At 37.3% G+C, this 27,488-nt stretch overlaps 1 protein-coding gene across 1 annotated transcript; it reads left to right on the top strand.

Annotated features, from left to right (window-relative positions):
- Positions 1 to 880: 880 nt before the first annotated feature.
- Positions 881 to 27,488, top strand: LOC139698480 (probable cytochrome P450 301a1, mitochondrial). Its single transcript, XM_071597357.1, has 11 exons — positions 881 to 987; positions 1,313 to 1,575; positions 7,224 to 7,470; positions 7,566 to 7,682; positions 8,009 to 8,085; positions 13,090 to 13,291; positions 15,982 to 16,144; positions 17,879 to 18,048; positions 22,004 to 22,082; positions 22,299 to 22,547; positions 26,747 to 27,488. Exons 2-11 carry the CDS (start codon positions 1,326 to 1,328, stop codon positions 26,858 to 26,860), a joined length of 1,668 nt encoding a protein of 555 aa, XP_071453458.1. The 5' UTR covers positions 881 to 987; positions 1,313 to 1,325; the 3' UTR covers positions 26,861 to 27,488.

Here is a 27,488-nt window from a genome sequence, read left to right as displayed (position 1 = left end):
TATAAAAATTATTAATATTGGTATTCTATACCAATACTGATACTCTTCCTTCATTTTACATGTTCCCTTAAATATTTTCAACTTAACTAATTTATGCTTTAACCTCAGATTTTCATTCTAACATCCAATTCTTCCCATGCCTCTTAAATGATTTCCTCTTATATGTTAAAAACCATAGTTGATAATGACCACACATTTCGCGCCCTCTTCCAAACACTGGTATATTATTGGAGGGATCGGAGACTTAACTACATTTTGCACCCGTCTTTGACTGCTCAAAGATGAAGAGTCAGGCTTTAAATGTATAGAACTATGCCCTTTCTTACCGGCCTATCTGTACTCAGAGAACCGTAAAATCCCAACCATCCATTTCGCTAGTTTCAGAAATTTAAATTATTTCCTAAATACAAAATAATGAAGTTAAAACATATATTTATCCACATAAATATATGTGACCCCACCACACTTATATTAACTTTAATAATTTACAATCAATGTCACATTTTCTTTCAGAAAGATCAAACATTTTCGAAATAAAATCACTTAAAATACAATAACAAACTCGAACCTCCTCCCATGCATTTAAAGAGCACAAGTACAACGAATTTCGATCATCTACTGTCTATTACAGAGGGAACAGCGACAAATAGACTCTCATAAAAAAGTCACGTTCTGATTTGAGGCGCGCGAATTTTGTTTGCCGTAAGAATATTAAGATGTCGGGTACATTGATGTATCGAAAATTATATTCAAAACCTTTTTTATAAATATAGTCCCTCTCTGGAGAAATAGAATGTTTTTCTTGGACCTTTTTTTCTTAATTTTCGGATAAGCGGGTATTGTAGCTCCCAAAGGTAGGCAGTTGTGATCGGAAGAGCTAAATGGAATCATTTAAACGAGTGCAATTTTCGTGTTTAAGTTGACCTTGACTACTACCACTTTCCTTCGCTGTTTCATAGTTGGTGATATTCCCATTTTATTTGGAAGGTATCTACGAGAATTTACAACTTAGAGATATTTTTTAAGAATGCATCTCATTTGATAGGCTCCAGGAAAATGAATCATTCCTGATCGACTATTTTTCTTTAAAAATATATTTTGGAACTTAAGTGCTAAATTCTTTCGTGGATAGAAATCATTAATATTTATAAAATAGCTGTTTTCTATTTAAGAGGGTGCTGGAATAACGTATTGTCAATGGATTCCCATGAATTTAGTGACGGGTTTCAATGAAACTTGTGTACCATTTGTATGAAAAATATTTTAAGATGTAATCATCAATCCCGTAAGATAATGAAAATAATTGTTTCAGAGTCAACTTCACCATGACCACTGGGATTGCAATTGCTGCACCTCTGAGGAAATGCTTAATGATCAGATCGAATATTAAGCCACAAAAATGCATTTGCTCCTCATACATCCTCCAGAAGTACACCTACTTATCATTTAATCGACACTATGCCACTGAAGAGCCCACCCATCAAGTAAAATCTGAGGCCAAACCATTTGAAAAGATTCCTGGACCAAAACCGCTTCCAATTATTGGGAATATGTGGCGGTTTCTACCTTTTATTGGTGATTGTACCTGATTAATAGAATACATGCTGTTGTAAACAAGTGAGCTTGACCAATCGAAAAGATAGATCAATGTACACAGGGAAAATAATCATCTCACTGAGCATGGAAAAGTTAATATTGATCTAAGAAATTGTGAATAAAAGGTCAAAGACATTAATTAATGAAGGAAAACGGTAGAGAAATGAAAGGATAAGTAAAACTTATGAGGTGTAATTCAAGTATAGTAGTATAGATTTATTAAAAGATTTAATTTTGGCAAGGGTTTTGGAATGAAGCAAGAGGTCGTCAGGGTACTAGAAAATAGTGAAGTCCGGCAATAAATATAAAGGATAAAATCAAACGGTAATGTGGATCGGAAAGGACGAGTGTAACCAAATAGTGTTTATAAGAAAAAGGAAGGTTAGTTAGAGGCTCTCCCAGTGTTACACTTATTTTGTTGTTTCCTTATGGTGAATTATTAAACGGGAAGGGAAGCCTTTTCTTTCCAAAATATTTTAAATATGTATGCACATGATGAAATCATAAATGACCCTTGTATTTATTACTCCATATTGTTTGCACTAGTACACCGTTTAAATTTAGTGCACAGAATTAATTTTAATTTTATCTAGTTGATATCTTTTACCTTGAATTAAAATATAGTAGTTTATATCTTTACTAATTTGGCTGAAATGAGTTCCTGTTTATGAATAATTTTGTGAAGGAAGTAATTTCCCCAAATAGTCTCTTGCATGCCTTAACATTCTGGAAATGAAAGAGGGAAAGAAAATAAATGGTTCAATTTCAAGTATAACTTAATTTGTCTCACATCAGTACATTGGTGGAGAAAGTGGGTGGAATTATCTCTCACTTAAAAGTGAGAGACAATGCCACATAGTTCATAGAATTCCATCTGGCATAAAGATTAGCTTGAAATTGAAGGCGAATCATTCTTTGGTAATAAATTTGGCCATAAAAGCTTTGTGAAATTCCATTTAAATTTGGACAAAAATAAAATTGATAAGTAAAATTGTGCAATTTATTTTTCAGTGCGACACTTGTTCAAAATCATAATAAATGATCCATCACACAGTATGATGATGTAGAAACACAGGTCATGTTAAAAAATATGTAATGAAATTTTACTTGGTAATTTTATTTCTGTCTACATCCTTGGAGAAATTGAGCAAGATAACTACTATCATTATGATCATACTTAAGTTTAACCTGTAGTAGCTCTCCTATCCGATGCAATAATCCTATATCTCTAGAAAAGTACATTTGAGCTCATTACTTTCTCCGAACAAAGACGTGATGCACATTTTTCTGTCTCCTATTTTCAAATTCCTTTCATACCTCTGCAAAACAATAAATAGGTACGTGGAATGTACACATTCATGTTCTGATGACAGCTACTCAGGTGTATTACTATGGATGCTCACCTTTCAACGTAATGACTAAATTTTTACGTACAATTTAAACAAATCTTATCATCAAGAATTTAAGTGGCAAAAGTATTTGGGTTGCACTTTTTCTCAGTTTTAACCACATGAATCTCAAAGGTTCACTCAATTGTTAGTTTCAATGCTGCCTGCAAAAACTCCTACTGTCACATCATCTTTAGGAATTTCCAAGGCGTAAGGCATAATTATTAGCATGTGCTCAAGAAATCCTTGGAAGATAATGAGTTTTCCACTCGTGTGCCTACCTTTGAAAATGGCTCCACGTGGTCCACTCTACCCCCTCAATGGGTAAGAATGACTAAATGTCCTTTCAACTAAGACATTTTTGCTACACAAATTGGTATCAGTAAAACCTATTGTTATTGTCTAGTGATACCTGACAATGACTATCTTTTGTTGGAACTGGGTTGTGTAATATTAATATAATGGAAATGGATACAAAGTTATTTTACAATATATTAGTAATTTCTATGAAGTGGTAGGTCTCTCTTACTGTCTGAGGAACCAATCCTTTCATTAGAATTTTTTATTAAATGTCTATATCGTTCGTTGACCAACAAATTGATATTGGCTAAGCTCACTGTTACTGCTGTCCTTGGTGGTATGCAGGGTAAAATTCAGCTGGATAACAATATAGGCTCAGTATCAAATGTGTTCATTCATGGTTCACATGTCCTATTGAGCACTTAAAATATAAAGTAATGCAATATATTTGAATAGTAATAACTAATAGTTATCTTGCCAGAATCTTCACATTCCTTATGGCTATTGGAGAAACTCCCATTTTGGGTGACATGAGGAATTGATGGCTCTCATACTGAAAAGGTAGATTTTTCCAATCCAAAGATCTGCTGCCCTGTAACCTGCCTTAATGCTATATAAGGAGTTTACATTCGCTGTAAATGACATTATCTTTCAACATCCCCAACTGGTGTGAAAGATGAATGAAGAGAGGAACTCAAAGTGAGTTATTGAAAGTGGCAGGACAACCTGCTCATGAATAGGTGTATTTGCAGGAATGTTGCCCAATAGAAACACAACCTGATGATGATACAGATGGAATACCAAAAAGGATTTGATACCACTAAGGTACTCATTGCTATGTTGAAAATTATCAAGGCCATTCAGAAATGATGTCCAGTATGGAATGTCTATTGCCACTCAGGAAAATGTGTTTAGTTTGTTGATTTGGTGAGCAATTTTAATAGAGCAGTTAGCTTATCCCTTTGGAATCTAGCAAGCAATAACTTGAGCTTCCTCATGTATCTCCCACTATAATTCAAGTTGAGACAAAAATGGGAAACATGTGGAGTGTCCTATTCGAGAGGAGGCATTTGAGTGCCGACATCATTTATGTAAATGACCTTAAACTTTTTTCCTGCTGTGCAAAAGAACTACCTCAACTTGTCACTAAGTATTTGGATACTAATATACTAAGAGTTGGACAAATAAGCAGTCATAAAACTGGCTAATGATAGATTAATTGGTGTGAAGGAAGATGTTCACCTTGTTTTAATGCCTTGAGTCATAAGAATATATCTTAATTTCTCAGTATTGAATGTAGAAGGTGAAAGAAGTGATGAAAATACATCACGGAATACGGCCATCCAGTAGTATCTGAAATTCTGAGTTGCCACAAATAAAGGAGTGTTGGGAGGAACCTCAAAATAAGATTTGGTATAATATATCAGTATAGAATTCATAACTGTAAACATTCAATAGTACTATTCATCATAACTGTGATTTAATCATCATTTATTTTATTAAAAGGTTGGAGTACATAAAATGCCTTGTAGGTTCATATTTCATATGTAGGGATACACAACATCTCTTATTAAACTCTGCGGTAAGTGGAAACCACAGACCAAGGATGAGGGAGTACTTCCTCTCCCTGTAGTGTTTGTGGTTTGCCATGAAGTTCTTAATGTTTGATGTCTTTTATTCCAAGGGAGGTAAATTCAATAGTTTCACTAAGCAGAGAATTACTTACAGCAATAGTGATGACCTTATGGCCAACGCCCATGAGAGAATTATCTTTGTAGTTATAAGATAATGTAAATATTTTGTTAAGAGTTGACTTTTTAATTGACTCTCTCTCATTTCCATGGCTAAGGAACTCAATTCACCCAAACAAAGGCAGAGATGAAATTAAGTATTTTTGGAAAAATAATTCATTACCATTGCTGTAAATGTTGAAGGTCAAAATTGAAAACTTGTTTGTTTATCGTATTACAAATCTAGTAAATTTGAAATTAAGGAGCATTAAACTGGTATTTTTTCCAGACAATTAAACTAACTTGCTGTAGTCGTAAATTGTGCATTTTACTAAAAAACTATCGGCAGTCAGAAAAGATTAAAGTCATTCCTGACACTGTGAAGGATATAAAGACTTCAGAGTTTGTGCTTTTGAAGCTCCTCATTTTATAGCCAGTCTTGTTAGGCAAAATAAAAAATCTTATTGGGCGTGTAGCTAAGATAATTTTATGTGAATTTATTATATGCAAATAATGCTCTCCTTCGATATAAGTATTCCTATCATGTACAAATGCTTGTTTTGTCCCCCACAAATATAAGAGGTATACCACTGTCAATTTTTCCATAGTATCTCGAAAATTATTATGCTTTTAAATTGTTACTGCCCTATGTTAAACTTTATTTAGCAGTTTCATTAATTATGAGTACCTGATGATACAATAGTAATGTGCTTATGTAATAGGTTCTACAAAGTTTTTAGTAATGTTTAATGTGAACTACCCAAAACTTAGTGCAAGGCTGTTGGTGTTAATATTTGACATAAATAACTGAATACCTTTTATGTCATATTTCACACTACTGATTTAACTGTGTCATTTACTGCAGTCATTTTTTATTTTTATTGGAATATTGTTTGGATTTTGTAGTATTTATTTGATAAGCATGCTCCCATAGTATTGTTATTTTCTATACATCCAAAAAGAAGTTCCACTTCTGCAGGTTGAGCTACTACTATTGCCCACAAAATGAAACAATCCATGTGACTTGCTCTATGTAAGCAATATTGATCAATCAATAATAATAGAACAATACTTTGTAGCTACAACGGAGTGTAAAAAAGTGTCATGAAGGTCAAATATAGGTAACAATGCTTCCATGTTATAATAATTACTCATTTGTTCCTATACATTATAAATTTAAACTATATAGTTGGTGATGAACAAAGTAAAGCCAATATGACACTTGCAGCCAATGATTATCCTCTTAAAATATCTTATTGGAAAGTTCTATGTATTCATCAGTGGTTTTAAAAATATCGAAATTTTAGTATTAAAAAACCAAAAATAAATTCAGCCTAGATATATTTTCTTTGTTATGGTGTGAGACATTTGCTACCACATCTTGTCACTCTTAGGTAATTCCTTGGGTACACCTACTGCTAAAACCAGCCCTGTACATGCATAGCAATCACCAATTAGGAAAGCAGAAACCAAAAGCTGCTGGTGCACAAAAGTAAAATCCCTGTGGTGCTCTAAGACTAGAGTGAAAAAATCTTATTAATTTCCTCCATCCATGAAAACCATGGACCTAACAATTGGTGAATTTTAATTTAATGTTACTTGTAAATTAAATGATGCTCTAAATTATTTTTTCATTTAAAACTCTGATAAGAGCAATAACTTAGTTCTGTTGACGACTCCAAAATTTAAGTTTTATAGTTTGACTCGCAGCACTAATCTTTCATGTGTATTTCATTAGTGACATAGGATAAAGACAATCCTTTTAAATCAGAAATAATGGCCTTTATTATAATCCCCTTTGGTTCCAAAAATACAGTATTGATCAAATCTTCTGTCTCTTCATGGTATATTAAAAATAATAACCTGGAAATCAAAAGTTTGCAAAGATGACATGGTGAATTCTGGAACAACTTTAAATTTATTAATAAAAAGTCTATTCTTCAAATCCTAATTTTCTGTTAAAATATTTCTTTGGCATAATGTAGGCTTCTGCAATTGACAGTACAAGGCCCAAATTACTCTCTCAATTTTCCCCTATGCATATGTATGTAAGTTATCTTAAAATTGGTCTTCATATTTCTAAACTACTGTGTGTGTATTAAGAAACAAGTCTTGGTAATGTAACTAACTCCAGGAATGACTCCATGGGATTTACCATTTTTTTATGTGGTTGATAATAATTTTATCCCATATCATTATCATTCATCAGGAGAATATTATGGAAAGGAAATACAAGAATTGCATAGAATGATCTACCAGAAATATGGGAAAATAGCTTGCTTCCAAAGACTTGCTGGCTCCATTGACATAGTGTTTATTTTTCGACCTGAGGACGTTGAGACAACCTTTCGAAATGAGGGTCAATGGCCCATACGGAAAACATTACAAGCAATGACCTACTATCGCCAAGTTGTTAGGAAAAATTTCTACAGTGATGGAGGTGGTGTCTTAGTACAGTAAGAGTCACATTTTTGCAGTTTTGAAAATTTCTATTTAATGATCATTAATATTATTTTGTGGAGACTGATGTAAAATGCATTTGCTATTCCAGAGATGGAGAAAAATGGCTTGCAGCTCGAAGTAAAGCTAATCAGCCATTGTTGCAACCAAGGATTTCAAAGAAATATATTCAGCCAATAGGAAATGTTGCACAGGAATTTATTGAACAGTAAGAATGCATTTCATGTTTTGATTTTTAAGATATGTACTTCAGCACTATCATTTTATTTTTTAAATATGTACAAATGTAGGCAAAATGATTTTCTATGTTAGCGATAATTTTCTAGTTATGATGTCCATAAAATTAGTTTTTAGTTTGGATGTCCAAAGCATTCCTAGATTTTAAATCTAAGACCCTCTGGTCGGTGGTAACTTTTTGTAACCTCTGGTAACTTTTGCAAAAGTGGCACCCTTTTTTTACACTGTGTGTGAAAGAGTAAGATTATGAATTTTATGAAAGAAAATATAATCTAATTTGACTACACGTAATTCTAGGATCCGTATACTCAGGGACAGCAGAGATGAAATGCCTCCTGACTTTGTCAACGAACTGTTCAAGTGGTCCATTGAATGTGAGTTAAAATGTTGGTTGCATGTGTTTTTCATGATAGGCAGACTCGGCACTAATTAATTATTTATATGTAAAAAGAGTAACACATAGATGACACAATACGTTTGTCAAGAATTGGAAATGTAATTGAAGAAGAACTATATTACATCAAAACAAAACATTAGTGTAGAAATACAAGGCATACCTTGACCCTCAGCCTCTTCATAACCTTTCAGTAGAAATCTTTGTTGATGGTTTGACCTTGAGGGACGTATTCTTAATGAATCAGCCCTTGCCAATTGAAGAAACATACCAGTATGACCTTCAAATTGGACTGGGACATGCGAGCTTTCTTTGGTTGTGGAGAATGAGGACCTTTCCTCAGTGAAGACTGGGCCTTTGTCTCAATATCATAACTGTAAACCCAGGGTTGGCATTGGCTTCATCCAGGACTTCCTGAAAAAATATCCACACGTTTTTGTCTCTGTTCATCGGTCAGAACCGGTGGGACAAATTTTGATGCGATGAGCATCATGCCCAAAATGTCTGTCAAAATTGTCTGACAGGATCCAAAACTAATATTCACTTCCTCGCCTATCTCCCTAACAGTAAAACGGTGATTTGCCCACACCAAATAGTTCAGGAATTTGACATGGTTGGGGTCTGTCGAGGTGGAAGGCCGCCTTGTTCGCGAATCTTCATCTGTCAAGGTTCTACCCGATTTAAAACGACTGTACCACTCAAAACATTGGCTTTGACTAATAGCTTCATTACCAAAGGCTTGCTGTATCATTTCAAATGTCTCCGTAGCACTTTTGCCAAGTTTGAAACAAAATTTCACACGCTGTTCCTCTAGCTCCTCCATTGCTGCCGTTGCACGCGGCAACGAACATGCACCACTGCTGCTGCGTAAAGACTTGACGTAAACAAACGCAACACTTCTCGTTTTAGTTGTCTGATGTGTCGCTAGATGGCACACTGTGTCTCATTTCGATCCATTGAATGGGTTGCGCAGAATAAAATCAGTCTGGCCTTTTTTTTTTGTTCACATCATTTATTGATTATAACTGCTTATCTGGCTTCTATGGGACCTACCAGGTGAGAAAGTAAAAATATGGAATATGAACCAAATATGTGAAAGTAACATCATTTTCAGGACTTCCTTTCAAATGAATTGTATCCAATACAAAATTTTAAATGTACAACTTTGAGTTGCACTTGCTGCTGTCCTACCTTCTTGGAATAGAGAATTCAATGGATGATGTTACTCTGTCGCTCCTAATTATTCAATGTGGTTTTGGAGTTGGGTTGAGGCTTGGCTATAAGTAAACTGTAGCATAGATGTTGTCTACAAATTTTTGTGCATTATATCATTGATTTTGCCAAAATTTAAACTGTTTCAATGTGCTAAAATTGAGAATGCAAGCCATAGGTTTGAATTTATCATTCACTTAGTTTTGGAAACAGATTTATGTTACTGAGAAATTGACATACGTGTAAACAAATTATTTCTAAGTCCTATTCATGTAATCAAAAGTGAGTGAAACTTTTCTTACCAGCAGAATCTGAGCAGATATGAAAATGTAATTATGAAATATTTATGATATATACTATTTTCTTTTCAGTTATTTTGTGCCTAAAGTTTTTTAACTCGAAGACGAAACATATTCAGGATATCTGGTGAAGGAAAAAGACTCCTGCATGACTGGACAACATTTTAAAATAAACCTTCCGCTAAACAATATAAAGTGATGAATCAATAATCATAAATTTAAGAAGTTTAAATTAAGAGGGTAGCTAGAAAGGTTCTCTAAATAACCACCAGATGGCAGTGCTAGTGCACTGAGTTTCCCATGCAGTAATAACACATTAGTGCTCTGGGAAGAGATCTGTGGTGCGGATGTCTCTCATAAAGTAGTAATGGAGGATCGCCGACTGAAAGTGCAAAAAATTACTGAAGCAGTAGGGATGTCATCTGAACGGGCATATCACATTTTAATGGTGGAATTGGATTTGAGAAAATTATCTGCCAGATGGGGAGAGATCTGACACAGGACCACAAATGCATCAGAATGGAAATTTTTAAACAATGTTTGACCCATGTTAAGACCAACCAACAAGATCTTGGGCATTGGTATGTGACCGCAAATGAAACTTAGGTCCATAACTATACCTTGGAAACAAAACAGTAGTCAAAGCAATGGAAACACATTTATTCACTGCCACCAAAAAAAGGGAAGGCAATACAGTTGGCTGAAAAGGTGATGGTATCAGTTTCCTGAGATGCGAAAGGAATTCTGCTGATAGATTATGTTTCCACTGGTCAAGCAAGTGCTGGAAAATACTACGCTAACCCCCTGGAATAACTACAGCAAAAGATGTATGAAAAAAGGCCAGGGTTGGAAAGGAAGAAAGTCATCTTTCATCAAGCAAATGCACCTCCAAACTCAAGTATCATTGCCATGGCAAATAATGTGAATTAAGATACGAATTGTTGCTACACCCACCTTATTCACTTGATTTGGTTCCATTAGATTTCCATCTCATCCCCAAGGTCAAAATTTTCCCTGGCAGACAAGTTTCTCTTCAAACAAGGAACTAACAGCCAAAGTAGATGGGTATTTTGCCGACCTGAAGGAATCTAATTTTCAAGATTGGTTCTAGACATTGGAACATTGCTAGACCAAGTTCATTAGTGTACAGTGAGACTATTGAAAAAAAATTTCAAGGAGGTGATTTATTTCTATCCCATTCGGAGAACTTTTCCCGCTACCCTCGTATTTCTTTCTAAAGTCTTTAATACATTTCTAATCTCAAAACACAAGTGGTTTGACTTTTGGGTGCTTTGTCCTAATAGCTGTTGCAAATGTTTTCGTATGACTAGGTCAAAAATAAATGGCAGCTATCCATGGTCTTGAGCTATTTATGTGGGCATTTTCTGTTGGTGCATTGAAATTAATGTGGGTTTCTCTTTCATCCAAACAAAACAAAAAGATTAAAGGGTCAGTTCTTAACTTTGCTTGAAGCTAATTTGAAGCTCAAAATTTTTGTTGGTAGTATTTATGAAGTAGTTCAAACTTGTTGCAGTTGCATAGTTGCTCAACACAGAAAACTCCGCAAGCAAATTTCAAGTCACTAAGAAATTGTTTAACACTGCAGTATCTTACGATTCTGCTTTACTGTAATGCATGTAAAAATATAAGCTGACTTTTTTCATTTGTGTGGGGAAGATTCCTGGTCAGTATCACATCCCGAATTTCTCACAATTTCTTATAGCAATGCTATGAGTGAAACCTGTCATCTGCCTGTATTCTAGCTTTATTACCTCCAGTGAGATCACTAATAGAGAGGAATATAGATTGCAGCCAGTTGTTAATGTATATGTCGAGCAACTGAATAAAGAGGCATGGTAAGGATTGGAGATACAAATGAAAGTTGACAGGGGATTCATGAAATAAGCTAGGTTTGCTGATAATCAAGCTTTATTTTATCAGCTAGCAAAGGGGTTGCTAGCATTGCTGATTTAATTGATAATTGCAAAAGATATAAAAAAAACCATAAACCGAGTAATCAACCCGAAGGCCGGTTTGGTAGTTGATGGCAGAGTTCACCAAGTGCTAAGCCTGATGGCGTGTGAAAATTCACACATCAGGGTAGGGGGGCCAATTCCTTTTCCTGTGCTGGTTATGGTTTCCCAGGAAGATCAGGTACCTGAAAAATCACATAGCTTGGGTGGAGCTGAGGGTACCCAGAGAGGCTTGCCCAGTAATCGAATCCGGGCCCACCCGGCCTCTATCCCTGGACTACTGCCACCCATAGTAGTTTTGAGGGGAGGCGACCGACAGCTGAGGTCATTTGCGCCATAGGGGATGGATAGGAAAGGATGAAGGGTGGAGAGAAACCCGGCGTCGGCATTAGCCTACTCTTTACGAAAGGCGCCAAGGGGTCCGCGGCTTAACGTCCCATCCGACGGACGGCGTACTCACTCAAAGTGCCCTCCACAAAGCACCTCAAGCAGGGATCGAGATACCTCTGAAAAATATTCAACACCGCCGGGATTTGAACCCGGGCCCTCTGGATGGGAAGCCAGTACGCTAGCCCCCGCACCATCTCGATCCCCACTGCCACCCATGTGATAGGTTTAGGATGAGAAAAGAAAGTATATAACAAAGGTTATGCAGGTTTCCAGAAAGAGAAAGCTGGGTTAAATGTTAAAATAGGATGACAACAACTAGAGCAGGTGAACAGTTTACATATCTTGGAAGTGTTTTGGAACAAAATGGTCAAAGTAGTGGGGACATGAGGAGAAGAATTGGATTAGGCAAAGAAGCTTTCACAAGGAGTAGGGAAAATAAGGACACGGACACTGGGTAAGGGCATGTTAGGAAAAGGCTCATTAAAACTTTGATATGGAATGTAGTTATGCATGGTGGGGAAACATGGTCATTGAAGCAGGATAATAAGTGTAGATTGGAGGCTTTTGAAATGTGGGTGCGGAGAAGGATGGAGAAGGCGTAGTGGACGGAAAGGGAAACAAATGAGGAAGTGCTGGGTACGGTGGGTGAGGAGAGGAGACTGTTGGGAGAAGTTATAAGGAGGCGGAATGAAAGGCATATTGATCGGACTTGGGATTTTGAAGACTTGAATTGAGAGGGAAATGTTGGCCGGGAATGAGGAAAGGAAATGAGAAAAAGGCGGGAATAGGACATGTTGGACATGATGAAGGGAGAAAAGAAGTACATGGAAGTGAAGCGGGGCCTGCTATAGAATGGAATGATGCATTGTGTTTTGTTAAGAGGGACAAGATATTTATTTGGTTGTTGTGTCCATCAAAACCTAGCGTAACCAGTTGATCACCTATAATAATAATGTTTGCTATAGAAAATATACGTATTCCATGAATGTCAACTTGCTAGACTTTAAAAGGTAGTCAAAATAGAAATTGAAAACCCATAATTTTCAAATTAAAGAGATGTCAGCTTTATTGTTAGTTAAAATAAAATAATGCTTTTACATTCACTTACAGCAATCGCTTTTGTGGCCTTGGATACACGACTTGGTTGTTTGGTTCCAAACCTGCCAAAGGAATCGGAGCCCCAGAGGATGATTGATGCTGTGGGAACATTTTTTGAATGTTCCTTCTATTTAGAAGTTGGCCCACCGATATGGAAAATATTTCCTACTCCAACTTGGAAAAAGTTTGTAAAAGCCCTTGATGTGTTCTTGGAGTAAGTACTCACCATTACTAGATTCTGCTCAGTGTTTTTGAGATATTGAAGGTGTTATTTACGTAAATATATAGTATGAGTGAGTGTGTATGTATTACAAATGTAAAAGACAAACATGGAAATGGTGGGGAAGATCACAAGTGTAAAAATGTTTCCTTGACTGGGACTATTACCGTGGAAAAAATAATCGGGGCATTTGATTGCATAAACCCCAAGCAGATTGCAGAGTAATTTACGTTTCCTTGATAGCACTAGTGGTTAGAACACTGACCTAGCAAGAAGTTGAAGCTCCCTGGCTCAGGTCCTGGTTAAGTCTTTTATATGTGTTCCAATCCCTTTTCCTTGGATTTGTATTCATGTAAATGAATATATGTTCACATGCATTTCTGTGTTTGAATGTTACCATCAAAGTTTTTATATATTTGTGTCACCGCTGAAGAGCATTTGTTTTAAAGATGTATATATGTGGGTTGTGGTAGTCCAGGGGGTAGAGCGTTGGATTACTGACTGGAGGGTCCCGGGTTCGCTTCCCGGGCAAGTCTCTTGGCACCTGCAGCTCGCTCCTAGCTATGTGATTTTTTGGTTACCAGATCTTTCTGGGAAACCATAACCGGCACAGGTAAAGGAACTGGCCCCACTACCCTGATGTGTGAATTTTCACACGCCGTATACTTAGTGCTTAGTACTGGGTGAACTCTACCATCACCTACCAAACCGACTTTCGGGTTGATTACTGTGTTTATGGTTTTATGTGTAGCACATTTACATACAAGTACACACGCATGAACACATGCACACATGTATGCACACACGCATGCACAGGCACACGCACCAAATATATGATCACGCCAAGCTCACGCAGGACACGCATGCACACATCACACACATGCATCACATACACACAAACGCATCACACATACACACATTTCACACACGCACACATTTCACACACACACACACACACACACACACACACACACACACACACACACACACACACACACACACGCGCACACACACGCACACGCACACGCACACGCACACGCACACGCACACGCACACGCACACGCACACGCACACGCACACGCACACGCACACGCACACGCACACGCACACGCACACGCACACGCACACGCACACGCACACGCACACGCACACGCACACGCACACGCACACGCACACGCACACGCACACGCACACGCACACGCACACGCACACGCACACGCACACGCACACGCACACGCACACGCACACGCACACGCACACGCACACGCACACGCACACGCACACGCACACGCACACGCACACGCACACGCACACAAACGCGCACGCGCACACAAACGCGCACGCGCACGCGCACACAAACGCGCACGCGCACACAAACGCGCACGCGCACGCGCACGCGCACGCGCACGCGCACACGCACGCATCACACGCACACGCATCACACGCACACGCATCACACGCACGCATCACACGCACGCATCACACGCACGCATCACACGCACACGCATCACACGCACGCATCACGCGCACGCGCACGCACACGCACACGCACGCATCACACGCACGCATCACACGCACGCATCACACGCACACGCATCACACGCACACGCATCACACGCACACGCATCACACGCACACGCATCACACGCACACGCATCACACGCACACGCATCACACGCACACGCATCACACGCACACGCATCACACGCACACGCATCACACGCACACGCATCACACGCACACGCATCACACGCACACGCATCACACGCACACGCATCACACGCACACGCATCACACGCACACGCATCACACGCACACGCATCACACGCACGCATCACACGCACGCATCACACGCACGCATCACACGCACGCATCACACGCACGCATCACACGCACGCATCACACGCACGCACGCATCACACGCACGCACGCATCACACGCACGCACGCACGCACGCATCACACGCACGCACGCGTCACACGCACGCACGCATCACACGCACGCACGCATCACACGCACGCACGCATCACACGCACGCACGCATCACACGCACGCACGCATCACACGCACGCACGCATCACACGCACGCACGCATCACACGCACGCACGCATCACACGCACGCACGCATCACACGCACGCACGCATCACACGCACGCACGCATCACACGCACGCACGCATCACACGCACGCACGCATCACACGCACGCACGCATCACACGCACGCACGCATCACACGCACGCACGCATCACACGCACGCACGCATCACACGCACGCACGCATCACACGCACGCACGCATCACACGCACGCACGCATCACACGCACGCACGCATCACACGCACGCACGCATCACACGCACGCACGCATCACACGCACGCACGCATCACACACACGCATCACACACACGCATCACACACACACGCATCTCACACACACGCATCACACACACACACGCATCACACACACACACGCATCACACACACACACACGCATCACACACACACACGCATCACACACACACACGCATCACACACACGCATCACACACACGCATCACACACACGCATCACACATCTCATACAAACAGACACACAAGGATCACACACATGCACACACACATGGACTAAATCATTACTTCATTTAAGAATACTAAATTAATATTCTGCAATCACTTGACAACTTCAGAATATCCAATCGGTATGTTGAAGAAGCAGTTCAACGACTGAAGCAGCACCAGACTGATGTTGCAGATGGGGAGCCAAGTGTCCTTGAAAGGCTTTTGGCTCGTGGTGATCCAAAATTTGCAAGTGTAATGGCCCAAGACATGCTGTTTGGAGGTGTTGACACTGTGAGGAAAACTTAATACCGCCTTGTTGTAATTTCTAATTGCAATACAGTCACAGGTTAATATGTAATAATAATGAGAAACTTAAGGCTTGTGTTTTTGATTATCTTATTCTTTGTCTTTTCCAAAGGAAGCATTATTCCATCAAAGTTGTGAGTCAATTTAAAATATATAACGTTTTGAAGGTGCCTGAATGTATTGTATTCGTGAAGACTCGAAGTCTTGAAGACATTTTATTTTTGTAGAGATTTTTTTAGAGATCTTTGAGAATTTCTATAAATTGGTTCAAATGAATGCCACAGATTAAAAGAAAATACTTTGATGAACCTTTTTAGTTTACAGTGGCTGTTCTGAATAATTAGGACTTTTGTGAGAGTTATTTTCAATATTGGCATAAATTCAAGGTATAATTGGAGATTTCCTATTAATTTTATTTGTCAACATGTTGAATAGTCATTTTGAAATTAGATGCATTTTTTCTGAATGCCTGTAGCTTGATGAAATGTGATATCATCATTTTTTGTAAAACATTCAGAGATCTTACAGAAAAGGTCATTATTTGCGCAATTATGCACATTGAAAGGATAAATTGATGTCATTAATTGGAATGACAACATGTAATCTATGATGAGCTCCAGGGACCTCCTTTGGAATGAAATTTTATTGATGAAACAATTATTGATAGACAATTGTGCATGACCAACTGTAGCTATGGCCAACAAGTTAAAGGATGTGAGGAACTAAGACATCAGCCGTAGTCAGTCGCTTGCATATCCTTGATCATGTCAAAGGAAAGATGTAACTGTAAGAGAACGCTTATGCAGTGTCAAGCAACAACTTGGCCTCATTCTCATGATGGAGGCTGTTCAGGTGCTGAGCTCATAAAATTGAATGTCACAATCATTGAAAAGCTCTTATTGAACAAAATATGGGCTCACGTGAAGTGTCCAGCTTATGACTTGCAATGCATTGTGGTCATCTTCTTTGTATAAGGCCATGCTTACTAGCCACTGAATGTTTTTCACAAAGAATAATATCAAGATGTGCAGTTTTTGTGATGAACTACTCCATCAAAAGACTGAGCCAATAAAGAGAAATGGGTGACCTGTGTAGCTTCTTTGTGAAAACGAGTAGCGCTCAGTGAATTCAATTTCATGCTTAAAAATCCTTTAATTGACTTTCTGAAACTTATCTTTAAATTTAACTTTTAATAATGAATAACATTTAAAATTGGAATAAGTACTGAAAGAAAGTTGAACCAATCCATATTTTGGTCATAGAAAAAAAATACCAACCTTTGTGAAGAAAGCAAGTGATTCAATACCACTGCAAAGTCTGTCTTATGCAGTAAAAGCCAAATTAAAAATCACCTCCAAAATGTGACTCTCCAATGTGCTTGCAAAAGCACAAAGCTTTAGATTTGGAATAAGAAATGTACAGAGCTTTATAATGAAAATTTGGCTTAGATTTGCCATTTGAAAGGCTATAGCATGCTTCTTAAATTTTTATTTTCCTTTGACTAAGTCCATGTCTATGAATTTTTGAAGATTTTATGTGGAAAAATATTTGCATTTTGTTAAAAGGTAATATAGGATTGAATGATTTTGTACTGATAATTTAAAACAAATTAAATATATGGTGACAAGTGATAGAAACACAACAAATCCTGGACCAATTAAGAATGGATAAAATGTAATTATTAATACATACTTAAATAGTACTCTTTTTCACATTCAGACATCATATTCAATTGCCATGGCTATGTATCATCTGTCGAAGAATCCAGACAAACAGAATATACTCTTCCAAGAGGTGAAGAAATTGCTTCCTGGAAAGGAAAATGAAATCACTGAGCAGATATTGGAAGAAATGAAATATCTGAAGGCCTGTCTGAAGGAAAGTGCAAGGTGAGATGATTCTATGACAATTGTTATGCCGTTATCACTTCTAAGATTGTAATATAATTTTAAAACCCACCTCCAAATCCCTGGTATATATTTGGTTTTGTTAACATCGTAGGGTTGAGAAGGTGAGTTTAGCAGGGACAGCCATCCCTGTCAATGGATCCTATCACTCAGGAAAATCTAGACACTCCACAATGCTATTGCTTTTTAATTTTCTTTTTATGTGCAAATGTTCAGAACTCAAATTTTGAGCATTATTGCATTTTTATCATGTGTATTCAGCTTGATACCGTATTCTACTCAATGAAATACACTATGAATTAATTCTGTTGCATTGCTACCATTTTTATATTCCATGGAACTTTAACTTTTATATTTTCGGCAATGTTTCTTCTTTTTGTCTGGCAGACATACTAATAATAATACTTTATGCACTTGGATAAATGGTACAACCATATTAAAAGTTGTAAATATAAATATTACTCAATATATAAATATAAATTCTTAAATGTGATGAACATTGATACAAAAGAATGAATCAATTGAGTAAAGCAGGTTAACAAGTAATCAGGTTTTTGCAGGGGAAAATTATCTTTCTATTATTCTGGTACATTTTTGGTGGTCTCTCTTAATTTAATAATAGCGTGTGACTCATGGGGTATGTGTGAAGAATGCCACAGGCGGATCTATCGATCTGGTATACTTTCTCTCACACCTTAACTTTTCTGTGCATGGCGTAGCTTTTACAGGCAATTTTTGAGTATTTATCATGCTTTCTTATTTTTGCTGACAAATTTTCATGATGAAAATGAAATATATGTTCACATTTTGGTTAGGTGAACATGATTCAACAGGTCGTACGTGTCTCTTCTTTTCCTCTGTAGCAGATGCCATACAGCTTATATATAAGCTTATATATCCCTATGCACTTTGTAGAACTTAAAAGCTCATCTTTGTATTGCTGTAAGATCATCTTTGTGGTACTATATACCTTGCCCATATTGTCCTACACACATTTCCGATGGCACATGAAAATTCATCTTAATAGAAATTAAATATTTAATCTTCACTCTGGTGTGGAATTCTCTGCGTGTAGTAGCCCTGTGTAGATAATTTTTTTATGTCTGCAAAACACTTGCATGAGGTAGGTTGTTATGTTGCTGGTACCATTTGTAGAAGTAAGAAATTCTTACCCAAATAAGTGACAAAAATTAGCTGTAGGAGTGAAGAGGTATTTCCACCAAGGCCCTGTTCTCGCAGCTGCCATGCGCGAGAAGAAGTCAGAACATTTTCCAGTGATCTTATTATCCACCAATTTCAGAGCAGGAAACAGTAAACGCTCACTCAAATGTAAATGTAAGAATATTGTGCTAGGTTTCATCAATTATACAATCATATAATGATCACATGGGTGGCATTGACACATCTTATGTGAAGCTGTACACATATCTTAATGAGAGATGGACTGAAATACTGGAAAAAAATGTTTCAACATATTTTCATGAATGATCCTCGCCAGCTATATTGTTTACAAAGAAACCTCCCATCTGAGAAAAAGCCTATCATGCATTTGCATTTGACACTGTGGAAGATTTTGGAAATGAATTACTCCTAGAGAAAAATGACTAATGTGGAAAATCAGAGGAACATGCTAGACGAGAAAAGAGGCCATTAAAAAAAATACCTGAAATAAAAGAGGACTGCTGTGTGTGCAGCAAAGAAGTGAAATAAGGAAAGGCAAGAGAAAAAGAAGCCGTACAATAAATAAAAAATGTGCGAAAGGTGTTCATGGTGCATGTTTTCCCAAACATGAGTGAAATTGTTAAATTATGTGCCTGGGACTTGAGTGTCTATTTTGCTTTATTCAATGTAACTATTTTAAAAAAAATATTAAAAGCATTAACACTTTTGTGTAATTTAAGTAATAGTGGTAGGAACTAATTCTGACAAAGTTTTTATTGTAAAAAAATTATTAAGTTCAAATTTTCTAATCTGAAAAGTAAAAGTTTAAATTTTTTGAATAAATTTAAATTATATTTTTTTTCTAATTTTGTGGACTAAATAACAACGGAGATGAATTTTTTTTGTATCTGTAAGTATTTAAAGTTCATGCAAAAAAATTAGCTAAAACAATTTCATATTAGGCTTAATATATAAATTTCTTAGTGCAGACCAACAAATTGATCAAAGCGGCATTTTTCCCTGCCATTTCCACATACACCATGGAAAATAAGCGGGCCGCTAATAGGGATAAAACTTTCCTGGTTAAGAGTGAGACACTAATGCAGTTTTGGTAGGGTCTGGGTTGAAGACTGGAAAATTCCCTGGATGAACGAATTTTGAGACAAATTGACAACTCCTAAACCTCCAATTAAGTATTAGCTGAGAACAAGCATCTTGTTGTTACTAAGGTTACTTTTTCTGCATTAAAAAATAATTCTGAAATTTAAATGGCATTGCAAAAGACAACAATCACAAATTCACCCATGAGCCATTATTTGCATCTGCTTTAATTTGTGGCTAAGCTGCGACAGATGCTTTGGCTATAATAATTGAACATTTTTGCTCTTTTCAGTTAAATACTTTATTATTCAAAACAACAGTAAATTCACCAATTATATTGGTAAGTACACAACTTATAAGTGTGTTAAAAGTATTTGAACATGCTTGAAAATGCATTGGGAATCCATTAGAAAGCATCTGATTAGTTGAAAATCTCTAAAAATGCATGTAAAAGAACTCCAGATCGTGAGAAACTTTAGGATAGGAGCCATTTGGTACCTGAAGATTACATATGTAGTACATACTTGGGCTGACCAGAGAGTAACTTATGTTTTTGCTTTGTTTGGCAGTGAGTAGAGAAGGATAATCTTGGTGTGTAAACGCCCGTACACTCAGTAGGCATCCCACTTTGGTAATGTGGTTCTTCTACTTTGCTCACCGCAAACTGTTCAAAAGTGCGCTGCAATAGAAAATCCCAGGAGTTGTGAAGTATGATGTATGATTAGGTTTGCATTGGTAAAAAACCACAAGCCAATTGAAATTCACAGGCAACTTTGTGAAGTGTTAGGAGATGATTAGGGATCTCTCACTAGATGTGGCTTGCAGCATAGCAATACACACAGACAGTGAAGTTGAATTGCATGCTGGTGTAAACAATTGATTAAAATGTAAGGCGGTGGCAGATTTCTTCAGAGACTGAATTGAAAAGCTTGTGTATTGTTATGATAAATGCCTCAATTTGAATTATGACTATGGAGAAAAATAGTTTTGAAATGTGAACTGCAGATTTATGCAATTAAATTTTGTCTTGTCAATGGGTACATATTTTATTTCAAAATGTAATTTGCTTTCTGGAACAGTCTCTGTGGAGAACTCAGAGGATTTTCTATTGCAGCGCGCATTTTAACAGTTTGCAGTGAGCTAAGTAGAAGAACCACAGTCTGCACACTACCACATTAAGATGTGTACCGAGTGTAGGGACGTTTAGCCACCAAGGTGGTGGCTCTAGCCCTACCCACTGCCACGCTTGGCCGAAACCTAAGTTAATACCTTGACAACACTCGTACATACAAGAAATAACCTCAGTACCTGAACAATAAAAATCATATGAGCAAAAGCAAGTTTTAAGCAAGACCATGGAAGTAACATGGGTGTACAACCAGCTAGTTTAGAGCCATATCAACCTTTGAAAATGTTAGATTACTTGAAAATCAAATGCCTATTTTGTATGTGATTAATTGTTCCTTTATGTGGATCCCTCGATTTCTAGCCAAGTGTTAAAGGTCATGTGTTTAAGTGTCTTGCTATCTCCTGCAGTTCTTTGGAATATGAACTTTTGTGTTATTACTTGAGTTATATTTTCTTTATTAGACATTTAAGCATCCTTAACTTTATTTCCATTATGACCAATAGACATAAGCTCTTTTGCATTAATATTTTTATTCTCATCCTACAGACTATCACCAATAATATCTGGAAATATTAGATTTACCACAAAGGAGACTTTGCTGTCCAATTACAGAATTCCAAAAGGGGTGAGATTCTTCTATTCCAACTAACCTACTTTATTCCATATTAAAGAAATTAATATGAACTGATGTTTAAAAATGCACACAATAAAATCTGTATGTTTTTGTACAACTCATTGTAATGTTGTCGTAGAGAGTTATTATTTTTTAACAATTATATTGGTCTCTACAGAGTTTACATTGCCCTCAATTAACATATATTTTCTTATGCTCTATCTCTAGGTTGGAGTCTTGATGCCATTTACGATAACCACTAATTCTGAGGAATTCTTCCCTCAATCTAGCAGATTCATTCCTGAAAGGTGGCTGAAAAGGAAACCTGGCAAAGACATTCCTGGTGACGTGAAAGAATTTGAATCTGTTAGCAAAGGAAAACAGAATCCTTTTGCTTTTCTGCCTTTTGGTTTTGGACCTAGAAGTTGCTTGGGCAAAAGATTTGCTGAGTTGGAGATGGAAATACTTCTTGCCAAGGTACCAATTCTTGTTTAATAGGGATGCACCTATACCTGCTCTATATGATGTAGGAAAAGAAAGAAGTGTGAATGCTCTGTTGTTTTGATCAAAACCTAATTGACTCTAGACTCCCTCATCTGATTCTGTCTCCATGGGAATTCCACACCAGTAGAAAGATGTTGCCATCTACCCTTGATTAAGGTTCCACATCTGTACTTACACATGGATATTACTCCAAAGGAAATATTGAAAATTAATAACAATTGGCTCTGAGATTAAATCAAGGTGATTAATTAGAAAAATAAGTATAGAAAAACAATCTCATGTGATCATTCATTTAAAGTCAGGAAAGCAAACATCCCTTGGGGCAGAATGAAATAAATGCACTCATGTAATCACCCCTCATCTTTTATAGGCTCCTCAGCTCTCAGCCTAATCAATGACATCATTTCCTATTCACTTGCAGAGTTAGTTTCCCTCTGTACTCTTTCACTCAGAGAGAAGGCATGACTGCAGAATATCTAACTATGAAGGGGAAAATAGAAAATAACATCATTAAACTTGACTCTACTTAATGCTATTCTTGCTTTGAGTCCTGTCCTTGTTTGAGGTCATTTATTTTTAACCAGGACTGCATGGTGCGTTGATCTGCCTCTCCTTATGGACCCAGTACTATTAGAACTATTGCATAAGAACTCAAAGTTATTCCAATAGGGATATTGTGAGAGATTGCAAAAGAATTTTATAAGGAACATCTATTAGAATCGAATCAGCCTATGAGAAACCAAAATATTATAATGATAGTTCAAATTTGGCATACTACCAATGAATGGCATCACCACAGAAATAAAGCTTGAATGGAAGAGGGGAATAGTTTTTGAGGGGGAGAGAAGATTACCATTAGTGGATGATGGCCCGGGTAGAATGGAGCCAAAAAGGTGAGTGGGCTGCTTGGGAAATACTGGATGAGGGATAAGGAGGAAGTCCAATGTGCAACTTTTGAATTTATGTGTAATGATTTGATGTTGACAAAAATAATATCCAAGTTCCTGTTCCTCAGCGGATATTTTAACCTTTGAGTTGCCATTCTCTAACTAAAGATACACGCTATGCAAGGACAAAAGCTGTAGCCATAAGAATGAAATATTTTTTGTCCGTGGGCTCAATCCAAATCCAGCAATTGTGAACCAATTTTGCTCTCAAATCTGAAATTAAGTGCAGAAGACCTAGTTTTGTTTCTGTGACCAATCTGCAATAACTGTCGTGGTTCATTTTCTATTTGCCTTCCAGATTTATACTCTTATGATAACATATTATAGTTGCATATGGACCTATGTATTTCATTATTAGAAGCCGTAATTTTGGATTAACTTATGGGAAAATTTATTTATGTAGTAATATATTGGATTAAGAACCTAATATGTCCCAGAACCTTGTTTGAGTTCCAAGACAATATTTTCCCTTTGAAATAATATAGGCTGAATTAATCCATTTTTTTGGGTCCCGAAAGCTCAATTGTTTAAAACTACTTTGACAGTATATACATAGGATTTTAAGGCACAAATTTACTTATTAAAAATGGTAGTATTGGAAGAAAAATATAACTTAATAAAAATGAAAAATACAAAAACGAGCATTTTCCATAAAAAAAGAATAAATTTGACAGAAGTGGTCCAACATTCCGAATTGGCCGGATGTTGAGACCTTTTGAACTTTCTAAAATGTTTGGTGATGCCATCATTGAACAAATTTACATGTAAGCAAGAGCTTTATCAGGGTGCCATTTCCTAATGACTGCCTGAGATTTTGACCACATGCTGAGAATTTCCTTGTTGAAAATAAAAAAATGGTAAATTTTTGATTCCATAGAAAATTTATGTTGATACGGCCTGGGTTTCGACGTTCTATATCATCCTCAGCCAGCAACTCTTACAGACATCCTTGTTACATCCCTTGTTACCTGAAGATGACGTTTAACATCAAAACCCTGGTCATATCGAAATAAATTTTCTGTGGAATCACAAAGTTACTATTTTTTCATTTCCAATATGAATCGATTCCATAAAGCTATGCTGAAAACCATCGATTATGAGAATATCCTTGATTTTGGCTGTGGGAATGGCTGCAGCATTATCCCTCTTCCTCCCCTGTAGAAATTTCCTTTCTGAATTGTTCCTTCTGCTACCGGTCGAGGCACTGAAGATCTTCTGTTTTCAGCTCAGACCTGCAAATATCCACTAAATCTTTGTCATCTTCTATCTGACTTTCAAACCCAAGGGCGTTCCAATAGGTATGATGTCAGGAACAACAGGTTATTCTTCAAAACCTTCAAATCTCCTCTAACAGCACATTCAGGCCAGAGATTTGATGTCAGAATTTGTTTTCCTCAGAGATACTTCCCTCCATGCTTTTTTGTTGACTCTTTGGCAATGGAGGGTATTGTAATTATCCTTTCAGAACTCACTGATGTTCTATTGTGTTTCATTTGTGACTTCAAAAATATCTGGAATCATCATCATATACTTTTTGCCCACCTTTCTGAAGTTTGAGATCGAATGCTGGTCCATGGTCTGAATATGAGGAGTGGGATGAAGGGATAAATATTTTATCTTGATGGAGCCATATTTGATCACCAATACATGTACTTGTATATCTTCTAATTCTGACGAATGAACTGGAGTATTATTCAGTGCAAGGAAAGCCTTCATTGGGAGATTTTTCTCTTGTGGATGAAACTTGACTGAAGGAGCAAACTCCGTGTCTGTCCATTCAGTGAAAAACTGTCTGGTAATGCATGCTTTAATATTCAATCTCTACATAAATTTGCTCTTAGTAATGCTATTCTTCTTAAAAGCTCATGAATTTTGTGAATGGTACATGAGCAGAGGTACAAGATTTTGCAGCTCCCACTATTGATGCAATGCAGCAAGGCGATCTTTCATTGGCCCATTGCAGACCTCTCTTTCTTGGAGAGAGTTCTGCCCACGTATTATTTTCCAAAAGAGACCTGTTTTATCACAATTGAACACTAGATTTGGAACAACTCCCTTGTAGCTCACAAACTGCTTCACAAAATTTTCTGCTCCTTCTGAATTAGAACTGGCAGTCAGTGGCATGCATAACAACACTATGGATCCCAGTCCTTCTCTTAAATTTCTGAAAGCTCCTTCTTCTAGTTTAAACTTATCCTTTTGAGAACATTAGGTTGGCCTTTCACTGAATCATCATTGAGCACCTAGCTTTTCTCACAAATAATCATCTCAGAAATTACATCGCCAGCTAGGGGTTTTTCATTAATTCAAACTAATGGAAGCTTTTCCATCTAATCCATACTTTTTGATTCCCTAGCGGTCAGTGCTGTAACCCTTTTTGCCACTTCAGCTGCTTTGATAGCATCTTTGTTTTTCTAAGTTGCATGAAGAGCCAATTTATAAAACCCAAACAAAGCAGGTGGGGGATTAGCCGCAGGTGCACTGCTTTCATGTTCAGCTTGCTCAGATCTTTCTCAGCATCAATTGTAGGTCTAACAGATTTTCTCTTACTCTTCGTTCTTTAGGGCCCATGGCAACTAAATCAAATTGGTATTATATTCAAAATAGCCACAAAAGAATCCAATCAGATGTGAAAATCACACAATAGTCTTTCCCTGCAGCTTCCGAGAATGAACTGATTGATAAAGCATAGGGTTGTGAGCTCTGGGGAAGTGTGCAATCAAGCACACATAAAGGGCACGCTGGTGAAAATTGTATTAGGTGTAACATTGTGAAACTGTTTCATTCCGATGCAAAGTTTCAGTGATGACTATTTCCTTTCAAGCCATTCCACTCCATCCCTAACGACCACTAACTATTTCTCCCCCTTGCATGACCATGCATCAGACTGCACATTTGGTATTTTTGTTCCCCTGATTATGTAGATGTGCAATGAAACCCTGGCCACATGCAATGAAGCTTATATGAAAATCCCAAGTGACTATTTCGTTATTTCAGAATAGATTCTGTACCAGAAGGTCATATTCCAAGAGAGTGTTCAGTTTTTAAAACAAAAATTACCCAAAGATTTTGTTCAGATTCCGAGTTTTTTAATTTACGGGGGAAATATTGTACTGGCTTGAATTAATATTTCAAAATTTAATGAAACTCTTCTGTAACATATCATTAAATTTAAGCCTCATGCCTTATGATTTTTATCAAATTTGGTATTCATTTTTTTAACAGGTAGTGCGAAATTTTACAATTGAGTACAACTATGGTGAAATGAGATTTCATAGTGGTTTCTTGAACACACCAAAGGATCCTCTTCGATTTAAACTGGCTGAACGTAAGGAGTGAAAAATGTGCTGGAAGAATGAATGATAAATACATACTTGTAGGCCTCGACCTTGAGAAGAGTTGATGGCGTTGCACCATGGGTCATTCATTTCTTCATCCTCTTATTAATTGCACATATTTTTGGTGATGAGGAAAAAATGCCTCTGTGTAACATTTCACTGTGGCATTTATTTACACTCCCATCAGGGAATAGACTACATATGATCTCAGAGTATTTTGTTCTCTTGGAACCAGTGACACACCATGTATACCTAACACACTATTACACTCCTGCGTCAAACACCATATTTTGCCTTTCGCTTCCTTTTGAATGCAATGGAATGAACGTGTCAAATGAAGCAATCCATCGTTATTCATTCTCTTCCATTTTATGTACACTGAAATACAAAGCCGCTTTTTTTCCTTATTATCAGTCTCTTTTCCACCTCTGTTATGTCTATTTCATAACTGTCTTTACTATATATGACACTTCTTTGCCCAGTTCTTCAATTAATAATTGTTCCGCTTCTGTAAAAGTTCTTTATGCAAAATTCTCTCTTCTTCTCAATGGCTGACTGATTCTTTTGCTTTTCAAGCAGTAATGATATTTACCATGGTCAGTGGAGGAGGAATGGGCTGAATTTGTAGT

Source organism: Hetaerina americana, unplaced genomic scaffold (assembly GCF_022747635.1).
Source record: "Hetaerina americana unplaced genomic scaffold, ioHetAmer1.1.p SCAF_87, whole genome shotgun sequence".
In the NCBI taxonomy this organism is placed as follows: domain Eukaryota; kingdom Metazoa; phylum Arthropoda; class Insecta; order Odonata; family Calopterygidae; genus Hetaerina; species Hetaerina americana.
Note: the sequence above shows the minus strand (reverse complement) of the source record. Positions and strands in the feature narration are given on the sequence as shown.

Excerpts from the sequence above, each read along its gene's own strand:
- LOC139698480 (XM_071597357.1), top strand. The coding sequence starts at position 1,326 with ATGACCACTGGGATTGCAATTGCTGCACCTCTGAGGAAATGCTTAATG. Across the intron at positions 18,049-22,003 it reads TGTCTGAAGGAAAGTGCAAG|ACTATCACCAATAATATCTG; the intron begins GTGAGATGATTC and ends CTCATCCTACAG. Across the intron at positions 22,083-22,298 it reads ATTACAGAATTCCAAAAGGG|GTTGGAGTCTTGATGCCATT; the intron begins GTGAGATTCTTC and ends CTCTATCTCTAG.